Source organism: Colossoma macropomum, unplaced genomic scaffold, assembly GCF_904425465.1.
Source record: "Colossoma macropomum unplaced genomic scaffold, Colossoma_macropomum, whole genome shotgun sequence".
Lineage (NCBI taxonomy): Eukaryota > Metazoa > Chordata > Actinopteri > Characiformes > Serrasalmidae > Colossoma > Colossoma macropomum.
Genome location: NW_023494792.1, coordinates 6,266,513 through 6,287,176, shown reverse-complemented (window position 1 = coordinate 6,287,176; position 20,664 = coordinate 6,266,513). Strand labels below are relative to the sequence as shown.

Here is a 20,664-nt window from a genome sequence, read left to right as displayed (position 1 = left end):
AATGCAGCCTGCAGAACTCTACATGGAGAATGTTGAGCAGACTCTGGTACAGAGACAAACCTTAGCTGCACTGAAGTGAAGGCAGCGGAAGTTCTTTGTAATGCTTGTTTCTCTTGTTGAATTATAATGCTCGTTTTGTCTTTCATTCAGCCGGATCGATACCGAGCTCACTCAAGAAGCAGAGAGGAGTACACAGTGAGGAAACCCATCAAAAACCCCACCCGCTACCAGGTACACACAGAAAGGGAGAGAGTGAGAGAGAACATGAGAAACACTGGAAAACATACCCTGAAGGATAGAGAGAAGTGAAGCTCACTGAGTGTGAATTTGTCGGACAGACAGACAGAAAGATATATAGGTACATACACTTACTGGCTGCTTTATTAGTCACACTAAACTCGAAGTTAGTTCAAGACTATAGCTCATTTTTTATACACAGTTTATGTTATTCATCCTCTCGGCCTTCATCATGTTAACTTTGATCATAGGACCACTATTGACTGGATACTTTAACTGGTAGAATATTCAGTTATTGTAAACCTACAAAATGCACCTGTATGATAGGTGTTCCTGAAAAAAGGGCTAATGCAACTAACTACAAGTTGGATTTATGTGAAAGTACCGAATGACCTGGCAAGTCAGATAGATAGATAGATAGAAGATAGATAGATAGATAGATAGATAGATAGATAGATAGATAGATAGATAGATAGATAGATAGATACATAGATAGATACATAGATAGATAGATAGATAGATAGACAGACAGACAGACAGATAGATAGAGAAAGAGAAAGACAGCAAGCCAACAAACCTCATCTTGAGCTGTAGTTTGTAAAATAGATAGATAGATAGATAGATAGATAGACTGATAGACAGACAGACAGACAGACAGACAAGTCAACAAGCCTCATCTTAAGTTAAAGATAGATAGATAGACAGAGAGACATAGATAGATAGATAGATAGATAGACAGACAGACAGACAGACAGACAGATAGATAGAGAGATAGATAGACGTATCTATCACACGTATCCGATCTAAGACCACATACGAAAGTGGCTTAGGTAGGATTTGAAACAATCAGATTTGCTGTTTGTAAAATAAATAGATAGATAGTTAGATAGATAGACAGACAGACAGACAGACATACAGACAACTAGTCAAACAGCCTCATCCTGAGCTGGTAAAACTGCAGCAGGTTGGTTTGTGTGTGCAGTTTAAACGCTGCTGAATGACTCTCTATTGCACTCTGACGCTAGTATTTAATGAGTTCTGGAAGGTGCTGTGAGAATGTGACGGTAATGCAGTGATGAAGAAGCTCATCCACAGCTGCAGAAACATGTTTAAATATATAAGATTAAATGTCAGATTCTCACAGCCTCTCACATTCACTGTGATCTGTAATTGTACAGAAAAAATGTCCATTAAAAGTGATGAAAAGGTCACATACTCTGAAAGTTTTTGCATTTAATCATTCTTGCCAGGTATTCCTTCATGGCTCTCATTTATGATGTTCCTCTATGAACCTCATCCATACAGGGACTAGCTGAAGAGCAGAGCTGTAGAGAGTGACTCTCTATTGAACAAGTGTATGTGGATGGTTGTTTTGTGTGCATGTGTGTTTGTTGATGCAATAAAGCTCTGTTTAGCTTTTATATCTTGTAGTGTCATCCTGTATCAGGCAACTGATGATGAAAAAAGCACAGGAAGTTTACAGAACATTAAGCAGTGCATCATCCCTTCTCTCTCTCTCTCTCTCTCTCTCTCTCTATCCCTCTCCCTCTCTCTCTCTCTCTGTCTCACACAGAAGATTATGAAGCGTCTCATAAAGAGATACGTTCTGAAGGCACAGGTCGACAGGGAGAATGATGAAGTCAATGAAGGTAAAAATCTAATATGCTTAAATGATTATTACATTTACCAGCATATTGAGTGTCTGACTGGTGTGTGTGTGTGTGTGTGTGTGTGTGTATGTAGGGCTGGAAGTTTAATCATTTTAATATCGAAATTGCAACTTGAAAGGGCGCAGTTTTCAAATTGCAAGAGTTTCCATTTTAATTATGGCCTACATGAGGTTTAAGTGATACAGAGATACGTTATGAATGACCTCAGGCTGAATGCAAAATCCTTCTATTCTGGTTTTATTAGATCTTAGTGCAGCTTTTGATACCGTTGACCACAAGATTCTAATCCAACTCCCTGAATGCTGGGTCGGCCTCTCGGACACAGTTTTAGAATGGTTTAAATCATATTTAGTTAGTAGACAATTAATGGTTTCAATTGGAAATTATTCATCAAAAAGATTTGGCATTTTTTGTGGAGTCCTTCAAGGTTCAGTCTTAGGGCCTTTGCTTTTCTCTTTGTACATGTTACCTCTAGGTGATGTCATTAGGAAATTTAATATCAATTTTATATAGCTATGCTGATGACACCCAGCTATACATTTCTATTCCTTCTGAAGATCAAGACTCTGTAGACAGACTGACCAGCTGTGTGTGTGTCAGATATTTCTCAGTGGATGTTGCAAAATTTTCTACAATTAAATGACAAAAAAACAGAAATGCTGGTTGTTGGTACAGAAACTCAGAGAAAGCTGCTTTATGAGAAACTTGGTTCTTTAGCTTCATATACCAAACCTGAAGTACAAAACCTGGGTGTGATCTTAGACTCTGAGCTCTGTTTAAACCTGCATGTAAACACAGTCACAAGTAGCTTTTTATCATTTGAGAAATATCGCTAAAGTTCGGCCTTTTCTCTCTCAGAGCGGTGCAGTGAAACTTGTTCATGCGTTTGTTACAAGCAGACTTGATGAGTGTAATGGACTTCCTAAGAAAACAGTTCATCCTCTACAACTTGTACAAAATGCATCAGCACAAATCCTAACAAAATCAAAACAGAGATCATATCACTCCCGTTTTGACAGAACTGCACTGGCTACCTGTATCATTCAGGATAGATTTTAAAGTTCTGCTACTACTTTTTAAGGCTCTATATGACCATAAAGCTCCGCTTACATCAGAGAGTGTCTGTCTGTTTATGTTCCAGCATGTGATCTTAGATCTGCAGATATTGGCCATATGCAAACACCTACAGTGAAATGCAGAAAACATGGACAGACAGTTATTATGCTTCTAAACTGTGGAACTCAATTCCACTTTTATTAGACAGTCAGGCTCAGTGCTCACTTTTAAGAAGCACCTAAAATCATATCTCTTTAACTTAGCATTTAATTAAAACTCCACATCTCGTGGTATTTTTCTTTTAATTTGTTCTGTCATTTTCTTAGATGTTTCTAAATGAATACTTAGAATTTCTTGTATTACTGCTCTGCTTTATCACCTGTCTGTAAAGCACCTTGAGCTGCCACCAGCATGAAAAGTGCTATATAAATAAAATAATTATAAGCAACCAAACATCTACATGATGCCTACATGACAACACAACCACAACTACCTGGCCATCTGGTGCACTGTGTTAAGTGTTAAGCCTTAAGCCAGAGACAGACAGACAGATGTGTTTGTGTTGTAGACATAGGGATCCCTGGTTCCTATCACCAGCATAGGAAAGAAATCTGTGGAATTCCCAAAAAAACGCTGTTTATATCACAGTCATAATATCAATCTGAAAAATCGTAGTTAGCTATTTTCCACAAATTGTTCAGCCCAGTATTAGTATGTGTGCATGTGTGTGTGCTCGTGCGTGTCCATGCCTGTGTGTGTATAATTGCGTTTAAACATGCAGACAGAATAAAGTGAGCAGGTCATGTGCTATGTGCAGGCACATGCCTAAATGCAGATGCAAATTATTCAGTGCTGACACTGATGTCTGTGATGAAGATGTAGTACCACCATGATGAAGATGTAGTACCACCAGCTGTGTGTGTGCATGTGAGCGAGAGAGGCTGTGTGTATTTGTGTGGATCTGCTTGCAAACACACTGCAGAATAACAGGTGTTTTTTTACATGAAATAAAAGCTAACACAGTGTAGATTTAAATATTATTTATTAGACATAAAAAATGTTTTATTTTTATTCTGAGGATTTTGAGACCATCAAGATTTTATTAAAACACATAGTATAATTATCTAATTATACTACAGTAGGTTTTTGTCAGGTTTTCTGCCTTGTGGTTTGATCATCTCTTCTGAAATATGAAGCATTATGGATGGTAACCTCATTCTCAGGGCTATAGAGCTTTTCTCAGTCCTTCCTACTAATCATTTGAAACCTGTGAATCACAAAGGACTGACAAATTAGGCTTGTGTTATACATTCATCTGCAATAAAATTGGTTTTATTATTTTTTTAAACATTTATTCCAAACTTTTGAATAGTAATTTTAGACATCTGAACAGTAGTTTACAATGGCCTAACATGTGGTAAAAAATGGTTTTACTGGTTTAATTCCTGTGAAATAAATGATTTAGCCAATATGAAACCAAGCAAAAAAACCCAAAAAATAACAGTTCTCTGTTGCTCCAAATCTTGCAAACACTTTGTATCAACGTCTGGCCTTTGCTGTTTGTTACAGTGTACTGTGTGTGTGCGTGTGTTGCAGGTGAGCTGAAGGAGATAAAGCAGGATATTTCCAGCCTGCGATACGAGCTCCTGGAGGAGAAATCTCAGGCCACAGGAGAACTTGCCAACCTCATTCAACAACTCAGCGACAAGTTTGGCAAAAACACCAAAAAACAGCCCTGAGAGGAGAGGAGAAAGGAGAAAGAAGAAGAAGAGAAAGGAAAACAATGGAAAGGGGGGGGGGGCCCATTTTTGTAAAAAAAAAGCTGCTAAAATGGGTTCTTTGGTGCAATGACATGAAGAACCACGTTTGGTTCCCTAAAGAACCTTAGACAGTTTCAAATGAAACCACTTATGTTTATGGCATTTAGCAGATGCTTTTATCTAGATAAGCTTACAAAACTGTTTTGTTGTCCACTCAGAGAACCTAGCTTATACAAATGCATTAGAGTCATCAATACAGTTAAGATACTGCTAAAAAAAATTATACTCTATATGGCCAAAATAGTATTGACGTCTGACCATCACACCTGTATGAGATTGTTGAATATCTAACTCCAAAACCATGGATATTAATATAGAGTTGCCCCCCATTTGCAGTCATAACAGCCTCCACTCTTCTGGAAAGGCTTTCCACAAGATTTTGGAGTGTGTTTGTGGGAATTTGTGCTCATTCAGTCAAAAGAGCATTTGTGAGGGCACGTACTGATGTTGAATGAGAAATCCTGGCTCGCAGTCAATATTCCAATTAATCCTAAAGGTGTTCAGTGGTGTTGAGGTCAGGGCTCTGTGCAGGCCACTGGATTTCCTCCACACCAAACTCATCAAACCATGTCTTTATGAACTTCGCACAGTCATGCTGGGACAGGAAAGGGCCTTCCTCAGACTGTTGTAATCAAGTTGGAAGGAAATATCTGTCTAAAATGTCTCTATGCTGTAGCATAATATCACCCTTAACTGGAACTAAAGGGCCCAAACACTGAACAGCATCAGACCGTTATCCCTCCTCAACCAAACTTTAGAGTTGGCTGTATGCATTCCAGTAGGTATAATTCTCCTGGCATCTGACAAACCCAGATTTGTCTGTTAGCCTGCCAGAAAGTGAAGTGTGATTCATCACTCCAGAGAACATGTTTCCACTGCTCCAGAGTCCAGCGGTGGTGTGCTTTACACCACTCCAGCCAGCACTTGGCATTGCACATAGTTGATGTTAGGCTTGTGTCCAGCTGCTCAGCCTTGGAAACCCATTTCATGAAGCTCTTGGCACACAGTTCTTGGGCTGATGTTGCTTCCAGAGGCAGTTCAGAACTCTGCAGTGAGTGATGCATCAGGAGATTTTTACAAGCTACATGCTTCAGTTGTTGCTCCTAGATGTTTCCATTTCAGAATTAGAAAACTTACAGTTGACCAGGGCAGATCTAGCAGGGCACAAAGTTCATGAAGTAACTTGTGGCAAAAGTGGAATCCTATGACAGCCATGTTCAAAATTAATGAGCTACTCGGTAGGACCCATTCTTCTGCCACTATTTGTCTAGCGAGATTGCATGGCTATGTTCTTGATTTTATACACCTTTTAGCAGTGGGTGTGGCTGAAACACTTGAATTCAATAATTAGGAAGGGTATCCACATACTTTTGGCCATATTGTACTCAGATAGAAAAACACAGACATTAAACCTCTCAAAGAAAAGGCTCTTTAGTGATCCATAAGTGGTTCTTCTATAGCTTTGCACCAAATATTACTTTCTGGCACCCATTTATTTTTTAAAAATGCAAGGCAGAGAGAGGGAGAGAGAGGGAGAGAGAGAGAGAGATAAAAGGAGAATGAGATAAAGGAAGATAGAGTAGATTGCCAGGGGAAAAAGTGTGATAAAGTGTGGAGGTGAGTGTGATTAAGAATACAATGAAGTCTTTTCTCAATTGCTTTGACACAATTCTGAACTGCTGTCTAATTTTGTAAAACATGCTCTTTTCCACTATACGTGAAATCCATTAGTCATTTGTCACAAGCGACTCTCTTTTCTGTTTTCCCTTTTTCTTTAGAGGAATAATGTACAAACTACTGACATTATTGAGGTGAATGAGTAGAAAAGAAACCAGATATAATATGCATTTGTATGTGCATGACAGCAGTAGAACTAAAAGAAATGCATTTTCTCATCCCATAACACAGATTTCTTTCATTTGCACTAAAGTTAAATAGCTTTACTGAACAGAAGATCAATATTAATGTTTGTTTTGGGGTATGTTTTATTGACTGGAGGTGAACTAAAGTTTGCACTGTGTACACACACAGTGCTATAAGAAATCTCAGTTTTTTCTTCATGGTTCAACTTCTCAGTAAAAATATTGCAGAATTTCCACATGTGTAAGTTGTAATATTCAAACTTGCACTGATGAAGACTGATAGCATTATTTTGATCTAGTGATAGATGATCTACAATTGTAGATATTGTGATTGGCTATAATGTATAAGTAGTAATGTCTCGTATTTGGTGAGACCTTCTTTGAACAGCAAAATGAGCTTTCAGTTCTACACTAATGTTACACGGGTCTTTTTTTTAGAACATTTTAATGAGGTATTTTGGAGGATTTTCCATGCAGACTAGCTTAATAGTGCTGAAAATGTGAGCTCTGTTTCTGAATCTTGTTAAAGCAATTGAGAAAAGCCCTGTGAGCTGGAGGAGAGAGAGATGACAGTAGAAAAGATTATCCCTGGTTCAGGGTTACAGGGCAGAGAAAGGAATGCTGTCTGCACACTGAGAACATGGAGTGGAGAAAAAAGAGACACGTGCTCTCCTCTTGTCTCTAGATACACTAAATTCTCTGCTAGAACACTAAATACGGTCGGTGCTGTGTGGATTTTTGGATGTAGAGTAAGTCTGATCCTGGAGTACAATTCACTTCGAATGGACAATCGTTACTTAGCACACTACTACAGTTTAGGATTAAGCTTAAAAATGAACTCTGAACTTTTACAGCTCCGCATATATTGAACACTGAAACCAATTACAAACTCAAATCTCATCAATTTATGTATTCATTTATTTTTAACCCGATTTTTACCCAGTTTTTTCTCCCCAATTTAGTCATAGCCAGTTTCATCTGCTTAATAGATTTCCCTTTATCACATGACACTACCAAGCTGGGAGGGTGAAGGTTGCTTGCGCTTCCACCAAGACGTGAAGTGCCACCACATCTTTTCAAACTGCTGCTAAACCAGAATCATTGAACAGCTCAACATGCTTGGAAGGGAGGACTAACTGTCAGCTCTGTTACGTCACTTAACAGATGCACGTATTGGCTGCCATCACACTAAGGGATTTGGCAGGGTGGTGAGGTGGTATGGTGTATATATGGGCTAGCATCACACTGAAGGAATTGAGGGCGGTACTCAATTGGACTCCCAGCTCTCTTGGACTTCTGGCAATGGATGGCTATGACATCACTGGGGCTCAAACTTAAGATCTACCAGTTTTGTGGTCAGTTGCATCACTCGGTTGCGCCTTAATTTTCATTGATATCTAGTGCACTATTATCGGCATAGAAGGCCTACCACCCTGCACTCTCAAAAACAAGGGTGCCAAAAAGAAACTTTTTAAAATGTTTTGTAAATCCACACATTGTAAGGGTTCTGTCCCCACTGAGGTTTTTTTTCCCTTCCCTAGAAACATGCATCTAAACCAAGAACCATTTAGGAACCTTTATTTTTAGCACATTTAATGTGAAATAGGGCAGCATTTGGGATTCAGTCTGTGTCTCTTGATTCCACTCCATTTCAGTTAAGATACTCCGTAGCTTCTAAACACTTTCTGTAAGTGACATGCATGAAAATGACCGCTGAGCAAGGAAAAAGCGGTGTGAACAGCAGTGGAATTCATACGGAATGCCCTACAGCAGCAATGCACTTTGAATACATTGTGCAGAGGATAATGGGTACAACAAGCTACTAGACCTAGAAAATAGGGCAGGAAAATGTGTCATATGTAATATAGTGCTTTATTAGGTCTGAAGCTATAAACATGGACATTTGGCTGACCTACCTGTTCTATCATAATCTTATCATGTTCTATCATAATCATAAATTCTATAAAATACCTGTGAGGCAAACCACATACTAAATAGCACAGAACATCATTTGCAGATGTTTTTGTCAATAATAGTCAGCTTGCACATGTAATTTACTGACATGCTACAATGTCAATTAATACAAGTGACATTTCCCCAAACAAAATTACAGTGTGGGTTGCCTCAGTATAAGTTGCATATGGTGGGAAGAGTAACATATAACTGATAGGAAAGCATTGAGAGCATTGGTGGTAATGGAGCCTCTATATGAACTACTTAACAAGACAACTCAAAATGGGTGAAAAAAATGTTAGTAAGTGAAAAAATAGGTGAAACATAGTCAATAAAAGTAAACATACATAAAGTACATCTTAAAAAATGTAATAGGCTTTTAAAAAACAAATAGAACAACCTGTATAGCCCATATAGGACAAAAACCCATAGAGCACATTTTCATGTCTCTGGATTGTTTAAAAGTACACACCAAAAAAAAGAAATATGGTTCTTCAGGGGTTTTTAGTAAAGAAAATGGTTCTGTTTTACATGAAAAGAACGCTTTGCATGATTAAAGGGTTCTTTGCATTGTGAAATGGTTCTTTAGACTTATAGAGAATGTTGTGTGTATGGTCCTATATGGAACCTTTTTGAAAAGGGTTCTACAAAGGAACTCTTTTTGATGCTTTATTGTTACAATGTCAAGCTTGTGACAATAGAACCCTTTTTGGTACTTTTCATCGTGAAACGTTCTTCAGATTAATGGAAAAGATGCTGAAAAGGGTTCTATATAAAAAAGGGTTCCAAAAAGGGTTCTTCTATTTTTACAAGCTTAACATTGTAACAATATAGCACTGTTCTTCTATTCAACCCTTTTCAAAAAGGTTCTACATAGAACCATACACAAGACATTCTCCATTAGTCTAAAGAACCATTTGACAATGTAAAGAAACCTTTAATCATGCAAAGGGTTCTTTGAGTGTTCATGGTTCTACATAGAACCATTTTCTTTACTAATGAATCCTTGAAGGACCATATTTTTTAAGATTACATGCTGATTTCTCTGCTTATAGTTCCCAGGAAATGCTTAAAACGTGTAAATGAAAGGTGCAGATTTGTACATTGCATTGTGGTCAGTGCACTGCGGTCTAAAAAATAACAACAAGATAAACGGGTCATTTCTACTGTGCTCTACAGCTTTGTAGACTCAATTTCATGTGCCAAATTAAAGAGATCAGAGGTTACTGTAAGATCGTTCGGCCGACTGTGCACTAATATTGTAATGGGAGGGATTTTTAAATGCACACAGCCAGAGGACAGAGGGGAAGTAGCTATTATCATTATTACTTCTTTTTTTACCTGGACTGTGTCATGTGATCACCACACAGGAGTTAATATTGGGCTTGAGGTCAAATTGAGTTTAAAAGTTCAAAGTTCATCGGGTACTTATGAAAGGGCCGTGACCTTTGAGCGGAATCGCACTCAGACGCCACAAACAGAGCCTCCGGAGCGAGGAGGCAGAGGAGAGGAAGGAGGCATATGAAGAGGAGAGCACAGTACACAGCGTGACTGCAGACGTGCATTGAATTCTGGGACATTATCTCTTGGGACATTATCTCCCTGAAGAATCCTTTTCCAGTCCAGAGACATCATCTTATAAGAAGCGGGGGTGGGGTGCAAAGAAAAAAAGAGAGAAAAGCACTGTGACATCACTGGGGTTTTGTAGACTGTAGAAGAGAAATAATTTACCTCTGTTTCAAAAAGTCCTCAAAGTCTTTAACTGTCATTGTAACTGGTCCTCCACTCTTATCTGTAACAGGCTGTCTAATTAACTCATTTCAACAGGACACAAAAACTTACAGGCACTTGTACGATGCTCAAAGACTATTCTCAGCATTTTTCTGCAGATTATATTTCTAGAAAGTGTCTTAACCAAACGACTTCAGCCATGGACAGGTGTGTGTGTGTGTGTGTGTGTGTGTGTGTTTATGTGCAATTACTGGCATTCATTGTAAAGATGAGCAAAAAAGGAACATTATTATCACCTTGAATTACCTTGAAAATACAGTCTTACAGTTCAGTATTTAATATTCAAAGACAAAACACATCCATATATAAAACCTCAAAAATACCTCCTAATTATTGGCATCTCTGCATTTAGTGCTTTGTGTATCCTTTGTTGCTCAAGATAACAGCACTCTCTGAGTCATGCTGGATGAGGGGGAAGAATATATAAAGCAATCTAAGACCATTTCTCTGCGCAAAACATCTTCAGATCTTTCAGAGTTCCTGGCCCTTGGACAGCCCACAAGTTTTCAGATAGGTCAGGCCACTGGGGTGGCCACTGCAAAAGCTTGATTCTGTGGTTAGTAAGGCATTTTTAAATGAATTTGGAGTTATGTTTAGGTCCACTGTGCTATTGCAAGATACAATCGCAAACCAGTTTTAGCCTCCAGGGGTCGATTGCACCAACAGGTCTTAACAAAGATGGTTTTAACTGCTAAGACCAATTTCCTGAGAGGACTTTACACCAGTTGCACCAGCCGAAGTTCATGTGAGACCATGTGTAACAGTGATGGTTCCTAAGCAACCTGGGTTACTAAGCAGAACTGCTTCATGTGTAAACATCCATGGCACGTCCATCTGAAGATGTATTACTTTATCACACAAGATGGTATAAGACACACAGAAGAAAATGAGAAGAAGGCATTCCTGACCCTAAAAATGAAACAACTGTATACTTTAGTTTTAACTAGAGCTTTAAAATGAAGGGGAATGTTTGGAACATCCAGCAGCTCTTTCTAAACTCTCTTGCTCTGAGTGAAGCAATGTTTCTGCATTTTGTAGCATAGTTAACTAATCACATAGTGATGATGTACAAAAAATATAATTTAGGGTAGTTAGCTTTTTAAGTGCTGCTGCATGTGCAGCAGTGCTGTGACAAGCAAAGAACTAGCATGCATAAAGCAGTTATAATAGCCTAGAAAAGGTCTAGAATTTGACTTCATGCCTGATCCCAGTGAGGCGTATAAGTTATATTTTAGTGAAAATTCAGCTTATGACCAGTTGGTGCAGTGGTTTTAAAGTTACGTACAGAAAGTTATGACCAACTTAGCTTACGGCCAGTTGTTAGCCCTGTTGGTGCAACTGGCCCCAGATTTTGATGTAAAATCTCCTGGTATTTGATGAGGTCCACAAAGCCACTAATCATAACAGGACTTCCAGGGCCTGTTAGAACCCCACAACATTACTGATCCACCATCCATACTTCACAGTAGAACGTAGCTCTAATCAGAATTCCGATGATGTTTAGTGAACTCCAAAGTGAGCCCAGGAAGTAACCAACTCCCAGCTGGCTGAGATCATTGGAGGAGGTTTTGTCTCTCAAATCATCCTCTTCATTGCCCGTGGGGGCAGAATACACTTCATCAGAGCTTCAGTTGTTTAACACATAATTATTACCCTAATAATAATGTAAACAGGTATCATCAGGTGCAATGGTACAGTATTGTATGTAGCCATTGACTGATTTAAGAAGGATAACAGTTATTTCATTTGTGTATTTGTTTGCCATGCATGTATTTACACCTCAGTGAAACAGGACCTCATTGAAAAAGACCACTTTAGACTTTCTAAAAAAGTGCAAACACACTGTATGTGAATAAAATTTGTTCAGAAGCATTTCCAGGGATGCCAGTACTTGTGACATTTGTTCCAAAGGAAAATGACTTTTCTTCCTTTAAATAATTCCCTAGTTGAAAAGAAATAGCTCTCATACATTTCTGTCAATCAAGCTGTTTTTTTTTTTATGTGCTTTTTCATCTTTACTGAGGGTGCCATTAATTCTGAAAGGCAGTATATGTGGTATGTGCTCACATGCACATAAACATCTATAGCTGCTTTCAAAGTGGGAAATCATATTTGACTGAATATAACACACTGTTTTCAGCTAATACTACAGTGAAAAGAAACTGTTGTTCAGAAACTGTATTTTTCACTTGCATGGAAATTAAATTTAATTAAGAAACACATTGTAATATTTTCAATGCTGAATTAAATAGTCTGAAAAAAAGGCTGGATTTGGTGCATATTTTTAGATAGTGTACCTAAATAAAATCTCTTATAATTGTTCATTCTTGTTCATATTCAGCTATCGTTAATTGTTGTGTGTGTATGTGTGTGTGTTGGGTGGGGGGGGTTGGGTGGTGGTGGGTGGGGGGTGTTGACGCTTTGCTGTGTAACATGCCAAATGGCTCAAAATCAGCCTGTGTCTGTGCTGCATTCTGGCAGAATATAGTGTTTCAAGGGAAATCTGGAACAGTAGCAAACTGACTGTTCCCTCTTGACAGTCCTGGTGGTTTTCTGCCTGGCAAGCTGAGTACTGGGGGGATGGTGGTGTTTGCTTTACAGGACATGGTCATTATGACCGCTCAAGTCATGTGTCATCTTTTTTGTGACATAGTGTGTTTTGACGATGACAGCGCAGCCTCCATGGCAGCTTCATAGTTCCATTAGTCTCACAGTAGAACATGCTCAGCGCTATCAGAAAACACTTGGCCACCCCCGAGCACCTTTGACAGGTTATTTTGCGCTCTTGATGGTACTGTCATTGGCCTGTCATTACAGTCATGTCAGATAATGTCGAAAATAAAGCCAGGGGGACCGTGACTGATGGAATTAGAGATGGTCTCTCGTGGCATCTCCCTCATGTACACTCTGTTGCGGAGAGTGATTTCCCTGGTGGTTTCTAATGGCATGGGAAAACCACACAGCTTTCTTAATAAAGGAAACAATTCACCTCACCATTGGAGCATATTAGGTTTTTACGTTATGACCTGATGTTATAGCCTTCATTAGAGAGGATATGAACATTCTGAGCAAAGCTTTGTTGATCCACTGAGGAGATATATTCTAATAATTGGGGATCCAAGCACCAAATATGCTGGAACCCCATTGTTTTTTTTCAGATTTATTTTCTTATTATTTTTATTGTGCATGATTATTGGAGGAGATGACAAAACACTTCAGTGGCACTCTAACGGTGCACTCTCCACCCATCGAAATATTTGACTGATTCAAATGCAAAAGGCTCATCCATCTGTTTCATCTATCGTCCCATACTGCTCCCCATGACATCATCATCTTCCACTGGGTTCTATTCCCCGTTGAGTCATTTCTTCGGACGATGTGTCCTGTTCTGCAATGATAGCCACTCAAGCAAGACCTAACATCTGGTCATCACTCACTCTCTCTTTCACTCTCTCTCTCTCACATCCACACACACACATACACGCAGACATCGTGATCCCAGGCAAGGACAACCACACAGACACAAACAGGGATAATAAACATTCACAATGTAATAAAACATGCACCATGTACATATGTTGTTGCTGTCATTAAAATCCTTATATCTCTCAAGTGGTTACTTTAAAAGAGAAGGAAAACATTAGAAATGTAATGTACACTGAAGTGACAGTTTCCTTCTAGTCTAGTTTCTGCAACCACAGGCAGCATCTGTAATACAAATAATGAGCTCCACAAAAATTGCGTATAATTTTTACATGTGAATTTGCTTTACAGGACTTTGCTGCAACTCTAATCTGTAACAGTAAGGACATTTTCACTGGTTTTGAGTATAACTGGCTAATAGCATAGTTAATAGTTACATTAGCTTTTTCAGACAACTGCTAATATATTTGAACTTAACATGAATGTGACATTGTTTGTAATGTTTAATTCAAAACACATTAGATACAAGCTGTGCAGTAAAGACATGCAGATGATGAGTGTGAAAATATATGTGCTTTGCTTTTCTGGTCACCCATGGACACTTAGATTAGGATACTCACACTTTTGTCCATGAGATCTTTTACTGACTTGTGTGTTCATCAAAGTAGGTTTATTTGGCTTTGAAGAAAACTTCATTTTAGTTAGTTTGGTCCGTGTTATGATAAGGACATATAAATGTGTGACAGAAAAAATGTCATAAATGAATGATCAACAAAAGTATGTATTTAAAACATACTTACAAACATACTTCTGAGTTAGTATTTATATAGTGCAGTTTCAACTGAAAAGATTTAGTCAGTAGCTGATTTTTATGCATTTGAAAATTCAAATGGGACATTGATAAAACTACTATTTTGACCCAAAATATGCTTCATGCATTACATTAACTCTTTACATTTAGCAGCAGTGTTGTATGTGAAAATGTGTTATGACACTAAAAAATATTTTCTATGATTCAGGATAAAAATGTGAGCATTTATCTAAAATTTCACTTTAAAGTGCACATAGTTGTTGAAACACATTATGTAATATATTCTATACATGTAGTAACACAAACACTGTGTAGTGCAGGGGGATCGCTCAGTGCCTTGCAGGCCTTCAGAAATGGCCTAGTGAAAAAAGTGTGTGATTTTTTGTTGATTTTTATTTATTATAATCATCATGCTTTTTGTGTTTCAACTCTGCAAATATTGTAATAATACCGTTATTACATTATTAAGTTTTAGAGGGCAACAAAAGGGTTAAATTCTTGAAACATGGAAAAGTTAACCAGTCAGGAATTTTGAGCTCTTCTGTTGGTTAGAACTTGAGAGGCTGAACACAATTAGGAACTGACAGTGGAATCATGTTCTGATTACAATTGGTAAAACCAATTTTGTGCAGGGGAAAAAACTTCACTTTTGAAATGTAACATAGATGGAGATGAAGAGGTAGAATGCAGAAGCAAGTCCTTGTTTTTATTGAAAGCCAAGATGAAAGAATCCACAAACAAACAAAACAGTAAGAACACTCACTAATAAAATACTACAGCAGAAAGAAAACAAGACTAAAGAACATGAAGAGGACTAGAAAACAAACAGGAGATAAGAAAACAGGGCCAGAGAACACAAAACACCCAGCAAACACAAAGCAGATGAACCAGGGGTATAAATACACATGGAACAAACCAGAAACACTGGGGACAAATGAGAGGGTGGGGCTACGGACTACAGACAGGTGAGATAGATGACAAGAAGGCAGGACCAAAGAGGAAGAAAACAAAGGCTGAAACAGGGAAAGACAAGGACAGGGCAGGACAGGATGTTACATGAAGTTCTAGATGCATCACTGACTGTAGGTATGAGTGCTAGCCTGATCAATGGGTTTCAGTCAGATGTTATGGAAAACAACAGCAGCTGTATAGGGCTCTTTACTGAAAGAGTCACCATAAAACTACATACAAGGTAAAATGCATGTCAATGTCTATGACAAATTTCAAATAAAACATAGAATATCTTTTAAAAGTTTAAAATGACTGTGTTTAATCTAGAATAGTCAAAAAAAGCTTATGTAAATTGCTGTTAGCTCAGCGCTAACATACTACTTGAATCTCACAGGGGCAAAGGCAGAAATTAGCATTATTGTAGAGTGTTTTATCTCATTTTGACATTTGTGGCCTGAACCGGCGATCCAGATCTAATAGTCTCCAAATGGTGTATTGAAGACACCCCTGTATGTCAAAGTAATGCTCTCACACTCAGGTAGACACGTGAATGTAATGATTACACCCAATATGTGTAAACAAATACAGTACATTAGGTACAATGTGCATACATAAAAACAGAGTGCATACAAACACAGTACACTGATAATATACTGAAGTAAACATGCATGTTCAATGTCACACCCATCCACCCACTCACACTCACACACACTCACACACACACACACACACACACACACACACACACACACACACATTAACATAAGCATGCACCCTCTGGCTGAATCTCTTGATTTCTAATTGATTAAACAGTGGCTCATTCCGCTCATTTAAACAATGCAATATTGCTTGGCAGCCATCCATTGAAACTGAAAACAGCCTCAACCATAGAATTAGAACACTCAGTCTATTTCTACCGCACCCTATAAAAAGCACTGAATACGCAGTGTGAGTGTGTGTACTGTGAGACCTATTTCTGTATTGCTTTCTGAATCTGAATTTTTCCACTAAATTCCACATAAAGAGCTGCACTTCCCTTGCAGGCTTAAGAGCTGCATCTGAGTTACGATTATTAAACCACACCAGGGGTTTCACGCTTTCTTCCTGAGGACCTTCTGTCCCCCTCAGTTGGATATTTTTCCTGCTTTATTCAACCTGATTGAACCCAGCAGCTAATTATCAAGCTCTTCATGAGCTGAAGCAGGTGCGTGTACGAGCGAGTAAAATGCTTAACTGTGAAAATCAACAGGCGTCCAGGACTGGAGCAGTGAAACACTTTACTGAGTTCTTCATAATCCTCTTCCAGTTTGTTCCTCTTTTCTTTCTTTCTTTCTTTCTTTTTCTTTCTTTCTTCCTTCCTTCCTTCCTTCAGTTCCATTGCTTTGACCTACCACCGTCCACATGAGGCTCCAGCCTTCTAGCTCCAAGCAGAAGCCCCTGCAGAAATCCAGCCCAAGTTCTCTCAGAGTTCTCTCTCTTCCCGCAACCTCTCAGTCTGCCCTTGTAAACTACCCCCATACATTGAAGGCACACTCTGACTTTACACACAAAAATTAGGAAGTGACAGTTGAATCATCCATTCATGGCTTAATTTCCAGTGGGTGAGGCCAGTTTTGGTGAGAAAAACGTCACTCCAGGTCTTCGGGAACGTACATCAGTGTCAACAAAAACATCTCATAACAATGATTGTATTTAACCTAGAATGGCCAAAATTGTTTATATCAATTGCTGTTAGCTTAGCACGAACATACTACCAGAAACCTTCAAATAAAATATATGAATTTTCTTTAAAAAGCTTCAGAAGTTTAAGAAAACTGCGAAAATATGCGAATGGCCATTAGCTTGATGCTAAATTTATTAATCCCATAGGGACCCTGGAGAGAATTGGGAGTATCATAGCAGTGTTTTTGTTTCTAGTTTTTTGACCAAGCTTTGATATTCACAGCCTGAACTGAAAGCCTAGATTTAGTCACTGTTACAGGCTTATTGTAGTTTTATTTTGTTTGTTATTTTGGTCAATTTCAGTAAAGTTTCAGTTAGTTTTAAGAGTGTGTCAAAAGTTTTTGGGAAGAGTTTATTTAGGTTTTGTTTTGTTTTGTTTTTTAATATAATGGTAAATGTTTGGATATGTTAAAAGTGGGGCATTATTCCAAATTGGACATAGCTTATTCCTTCTCCTAGGAATTTTAAGGTAGCAGGAATCCACATTGAAGTAAACAGAAGGATATCACTTCCAGGCCATCTTTTCTTGCACTGAAAGCAGGAAAAGCTATGTTGTACTAGCACAATGTGTCTACATACAAAAAATAGCACAAAAAACTCCCTACACTCCTAAAATGGATGATAATTGTAATATATAATAAATAAAAAATCCACTATTGAAGTGTCATGCTACAAATTTGCACAGTGAGCCAATCAGAAGCAAGAAATCGAGATACACCTCTGTTTGTGCATGAGCCAGTTCCCAGCTGTAAAATTTAGCTCTAAATAACAGCATTACAGAGCAGGCGCTTGAGCAGAGAGTGAGGACAGATGGAAACAGTAGACTTTCTGTGTGAAGTTTCACCTGAAAGAAGTGAGTGATTAATGTGGACTGAATTGGGTTGAATTGCTGAGATGTGACTGAACATGAGATGCTATGTGTAAAGCGATCTGATTGTTTGTAGTCTGTGGTTCTACAACATCAATCAAAATAACACAGTGTATTGATTCCATACCAGACAAGCCTTATTCAGTTATTAGATTAAGTAGACAAAGCTAAGATGAGTCTGGATATCTGCATATTCAAACAACCACACTTATCCATAATTCCAGCAGTCCTAAACCAAGTTCGATGAAGAATAATGTTCCTGCAGGGAGATCACTGAGGCTTCAGTAAGTAGTAGAAAGTTGCTGAGGACACAGCAGTGATGAGGTCAACTGTCAAATAAAAGTCCAGTTTGGATTAAACAAGGTTCTTGTGTGAAGTGCATGTCTGAAGAAGTTAGTGTGTGTGCATGGCCTCTCGTAAACACTAGACATGGCCTGCACTTCATCAGCCGTAAACCTCCTCTGTCTCTCGCGCTCGCACTCTATCTACCCTCCTCTCTCTCTTTCTAATCCCGTCTCTCTCTACCCCCCATTGTCTCTTGTCACGTAGCTCTCGTCGCCCTCTCTCTCTTTCTCTCTCTCTCTCTCTCTCTTTCTTTCCTTGTTTGTTATAGGGACAAAGTGAACATATGGCTAAAGTCAATCTGCCTTTGAACTCTCTAAACCAGATCAAGTGGAGAGCAGTGACAGCCTATGTTTACTTAATCTACATATTTCTACATATTTTATGACTGATTTTAGGGCAAAATCATTTTGATCACATTACAAACAATGCATGTGCAAAGACCTGGATGCAGCTGAAGCAGGATAAGTTCTGGGGATGTATTTACAGAAAAGATTTGGGTGACTATTGTCTTCTAGACATTGTTAGCAACTTTAGCCTCATGGCTCCAATGGTAAACTAAAGAAGCAGAATTTGGACACCAAACTTTGCTTCTTTAGTTTGGCTGTTTGACTAAATCTGGAAAATTACTGGAAAATTATGTAACCATTTCTCTAGATGAGGGCTAGATTTAGGGTGAGGCCTGTTTTTAGAGATAGTATATTGGGAATCAAATTCAAGCCAATACCAGCAGAAAATGCTGGACTGGAAATCAGAGGGAAAAAAGAATAAATCTGATCCAGGCCTATAACAAATCTATCCTGAAATAGCACACACTCACACTGTGTGAGGTGATGTTTGCTGATTCTTTGACAACTGCTCTGCTCACAAATGCACTCTTTCGTAGCAACTGTTGCCTGTCGGACAAGCTTTATAGAATGTTGTATATTATTCAATTTGATGAGAATCTGAAGTGTGCAGTTTTTTTTCAACTTATATGCATTTAGACTGTGTTATTCATTGCAAATGATCAAATGAATTTAAATGAATGGTTACATTGTCAGGCCAGATGGGGTGCATTTTTTTTGTTGTGTAATTGTAATGAAGGTAGCATTGTGGTGAATACATCATCATTTATAACCTAGTTTCTATTAGCTACACAGTACAGCTCAGCAGTGTAGCATTTTAAACAGGAACTCAATGTGACAGTGACTCTGAACACATACTTTAGCAGTCTGTTTTGTATAATGCACATATTTTTACAAAAATGTAGGCATTAGATTTTTTTTGCCAGATTTTGTAAAACTTGTCCAATGTCACAACAGCAGCTAAAAAATACATTTGTGGGCGGAGCATGGAAAGGTCAGTTGGCCCTCCTTCCCCACACCACTCTTCATAATGCTGGTCAGGTAGTTTCGTTTCTGTCTTTAAGACACAGCGTGTAGAAATCGTACTAATAAATTGTGTAAATGTTTTCCACATTGCACACCAAACCCTTAAAAAAACATATTCATGTTTATTGCTTTTTGTACAGTTCATAATGCTCAATTAGGTGCATAATGGGCTTGAGATTTTGTAATGTTTTTGGCTAAATCACATTAGTAAACTTTGTGAATACAAAGCATTTAAAACTTTTAAAGGGCCATTTGCACAGAGCCCTGACCTCAACTCATTTGAACACCTTTGAAATGGATTGAAACATTGATTGTGAAGCAGGCCTTCTTGTCCATCATCAGCGCCTGACCTCATATATGCTCTTCTGGCTCTTCTGAATTCCAAAATTATGTGAAAAGCCTCTCCAGAACAGTGAAGGCTGTAATAGCCATAAAGGGGAGGCAAGTCTGAATGCTCATGGTTTTAAAATGGGATGTCCAACAAGCTCACATAGGTGTGATGGTCAGGTGTTCAGATATTTTTGCCCAGTGTGGGTTCAGGTTCTAGTGTCTACTGTAAACTTTAAAAAATTACATCCACAAGTTGCGACAAAGTTATGATTTAACCCTTTAGAACCAGCTACAGCCATTCTTCAGAAGTGTGAAAGGGGTCCTCAGTGGAGACGTGCTGGAGTTCATGGAGGTTTTCTGTTATGAGTGTGGTTTGTCAGTTTTTATTGATTTTATTGAGCACAGCTGAGGCTTCAAGCTAAAGATAAACTACAGGCACAGTACTTGCTGGTCAA

General features: G+C 38.4%; 1 protein-coding gene across 1 annotated transcript in view; it reads left to right on the top strand.

Annotated features, from left to right (window-relative positions):
- The window catches only part of trpc7b (transient receptor potential cation channel, subfamily C, member 7b), an 83,824-nt gene extending 79,122 nt beyond the window's left edge, over positions 1–4,702 (top strand). The window contains exons 10-12 of the mRNA XM_036575712.1: positions 151–231; positions 1,811–1,886; positions 4,560–4,702. Of these exons, the coding sequence (XP_036431605.1) occupies positions 151–231; positions 1,811–1,886; positions 4,560–4,702 (300 nt within the window). The remainder of the gene's footprint in view (positions 1–150; positions 232–1,810; positions 1,887–4,559) is intronic.
- Positions 4,703–20,664: the final 15,962 nt, after the last annotated feature.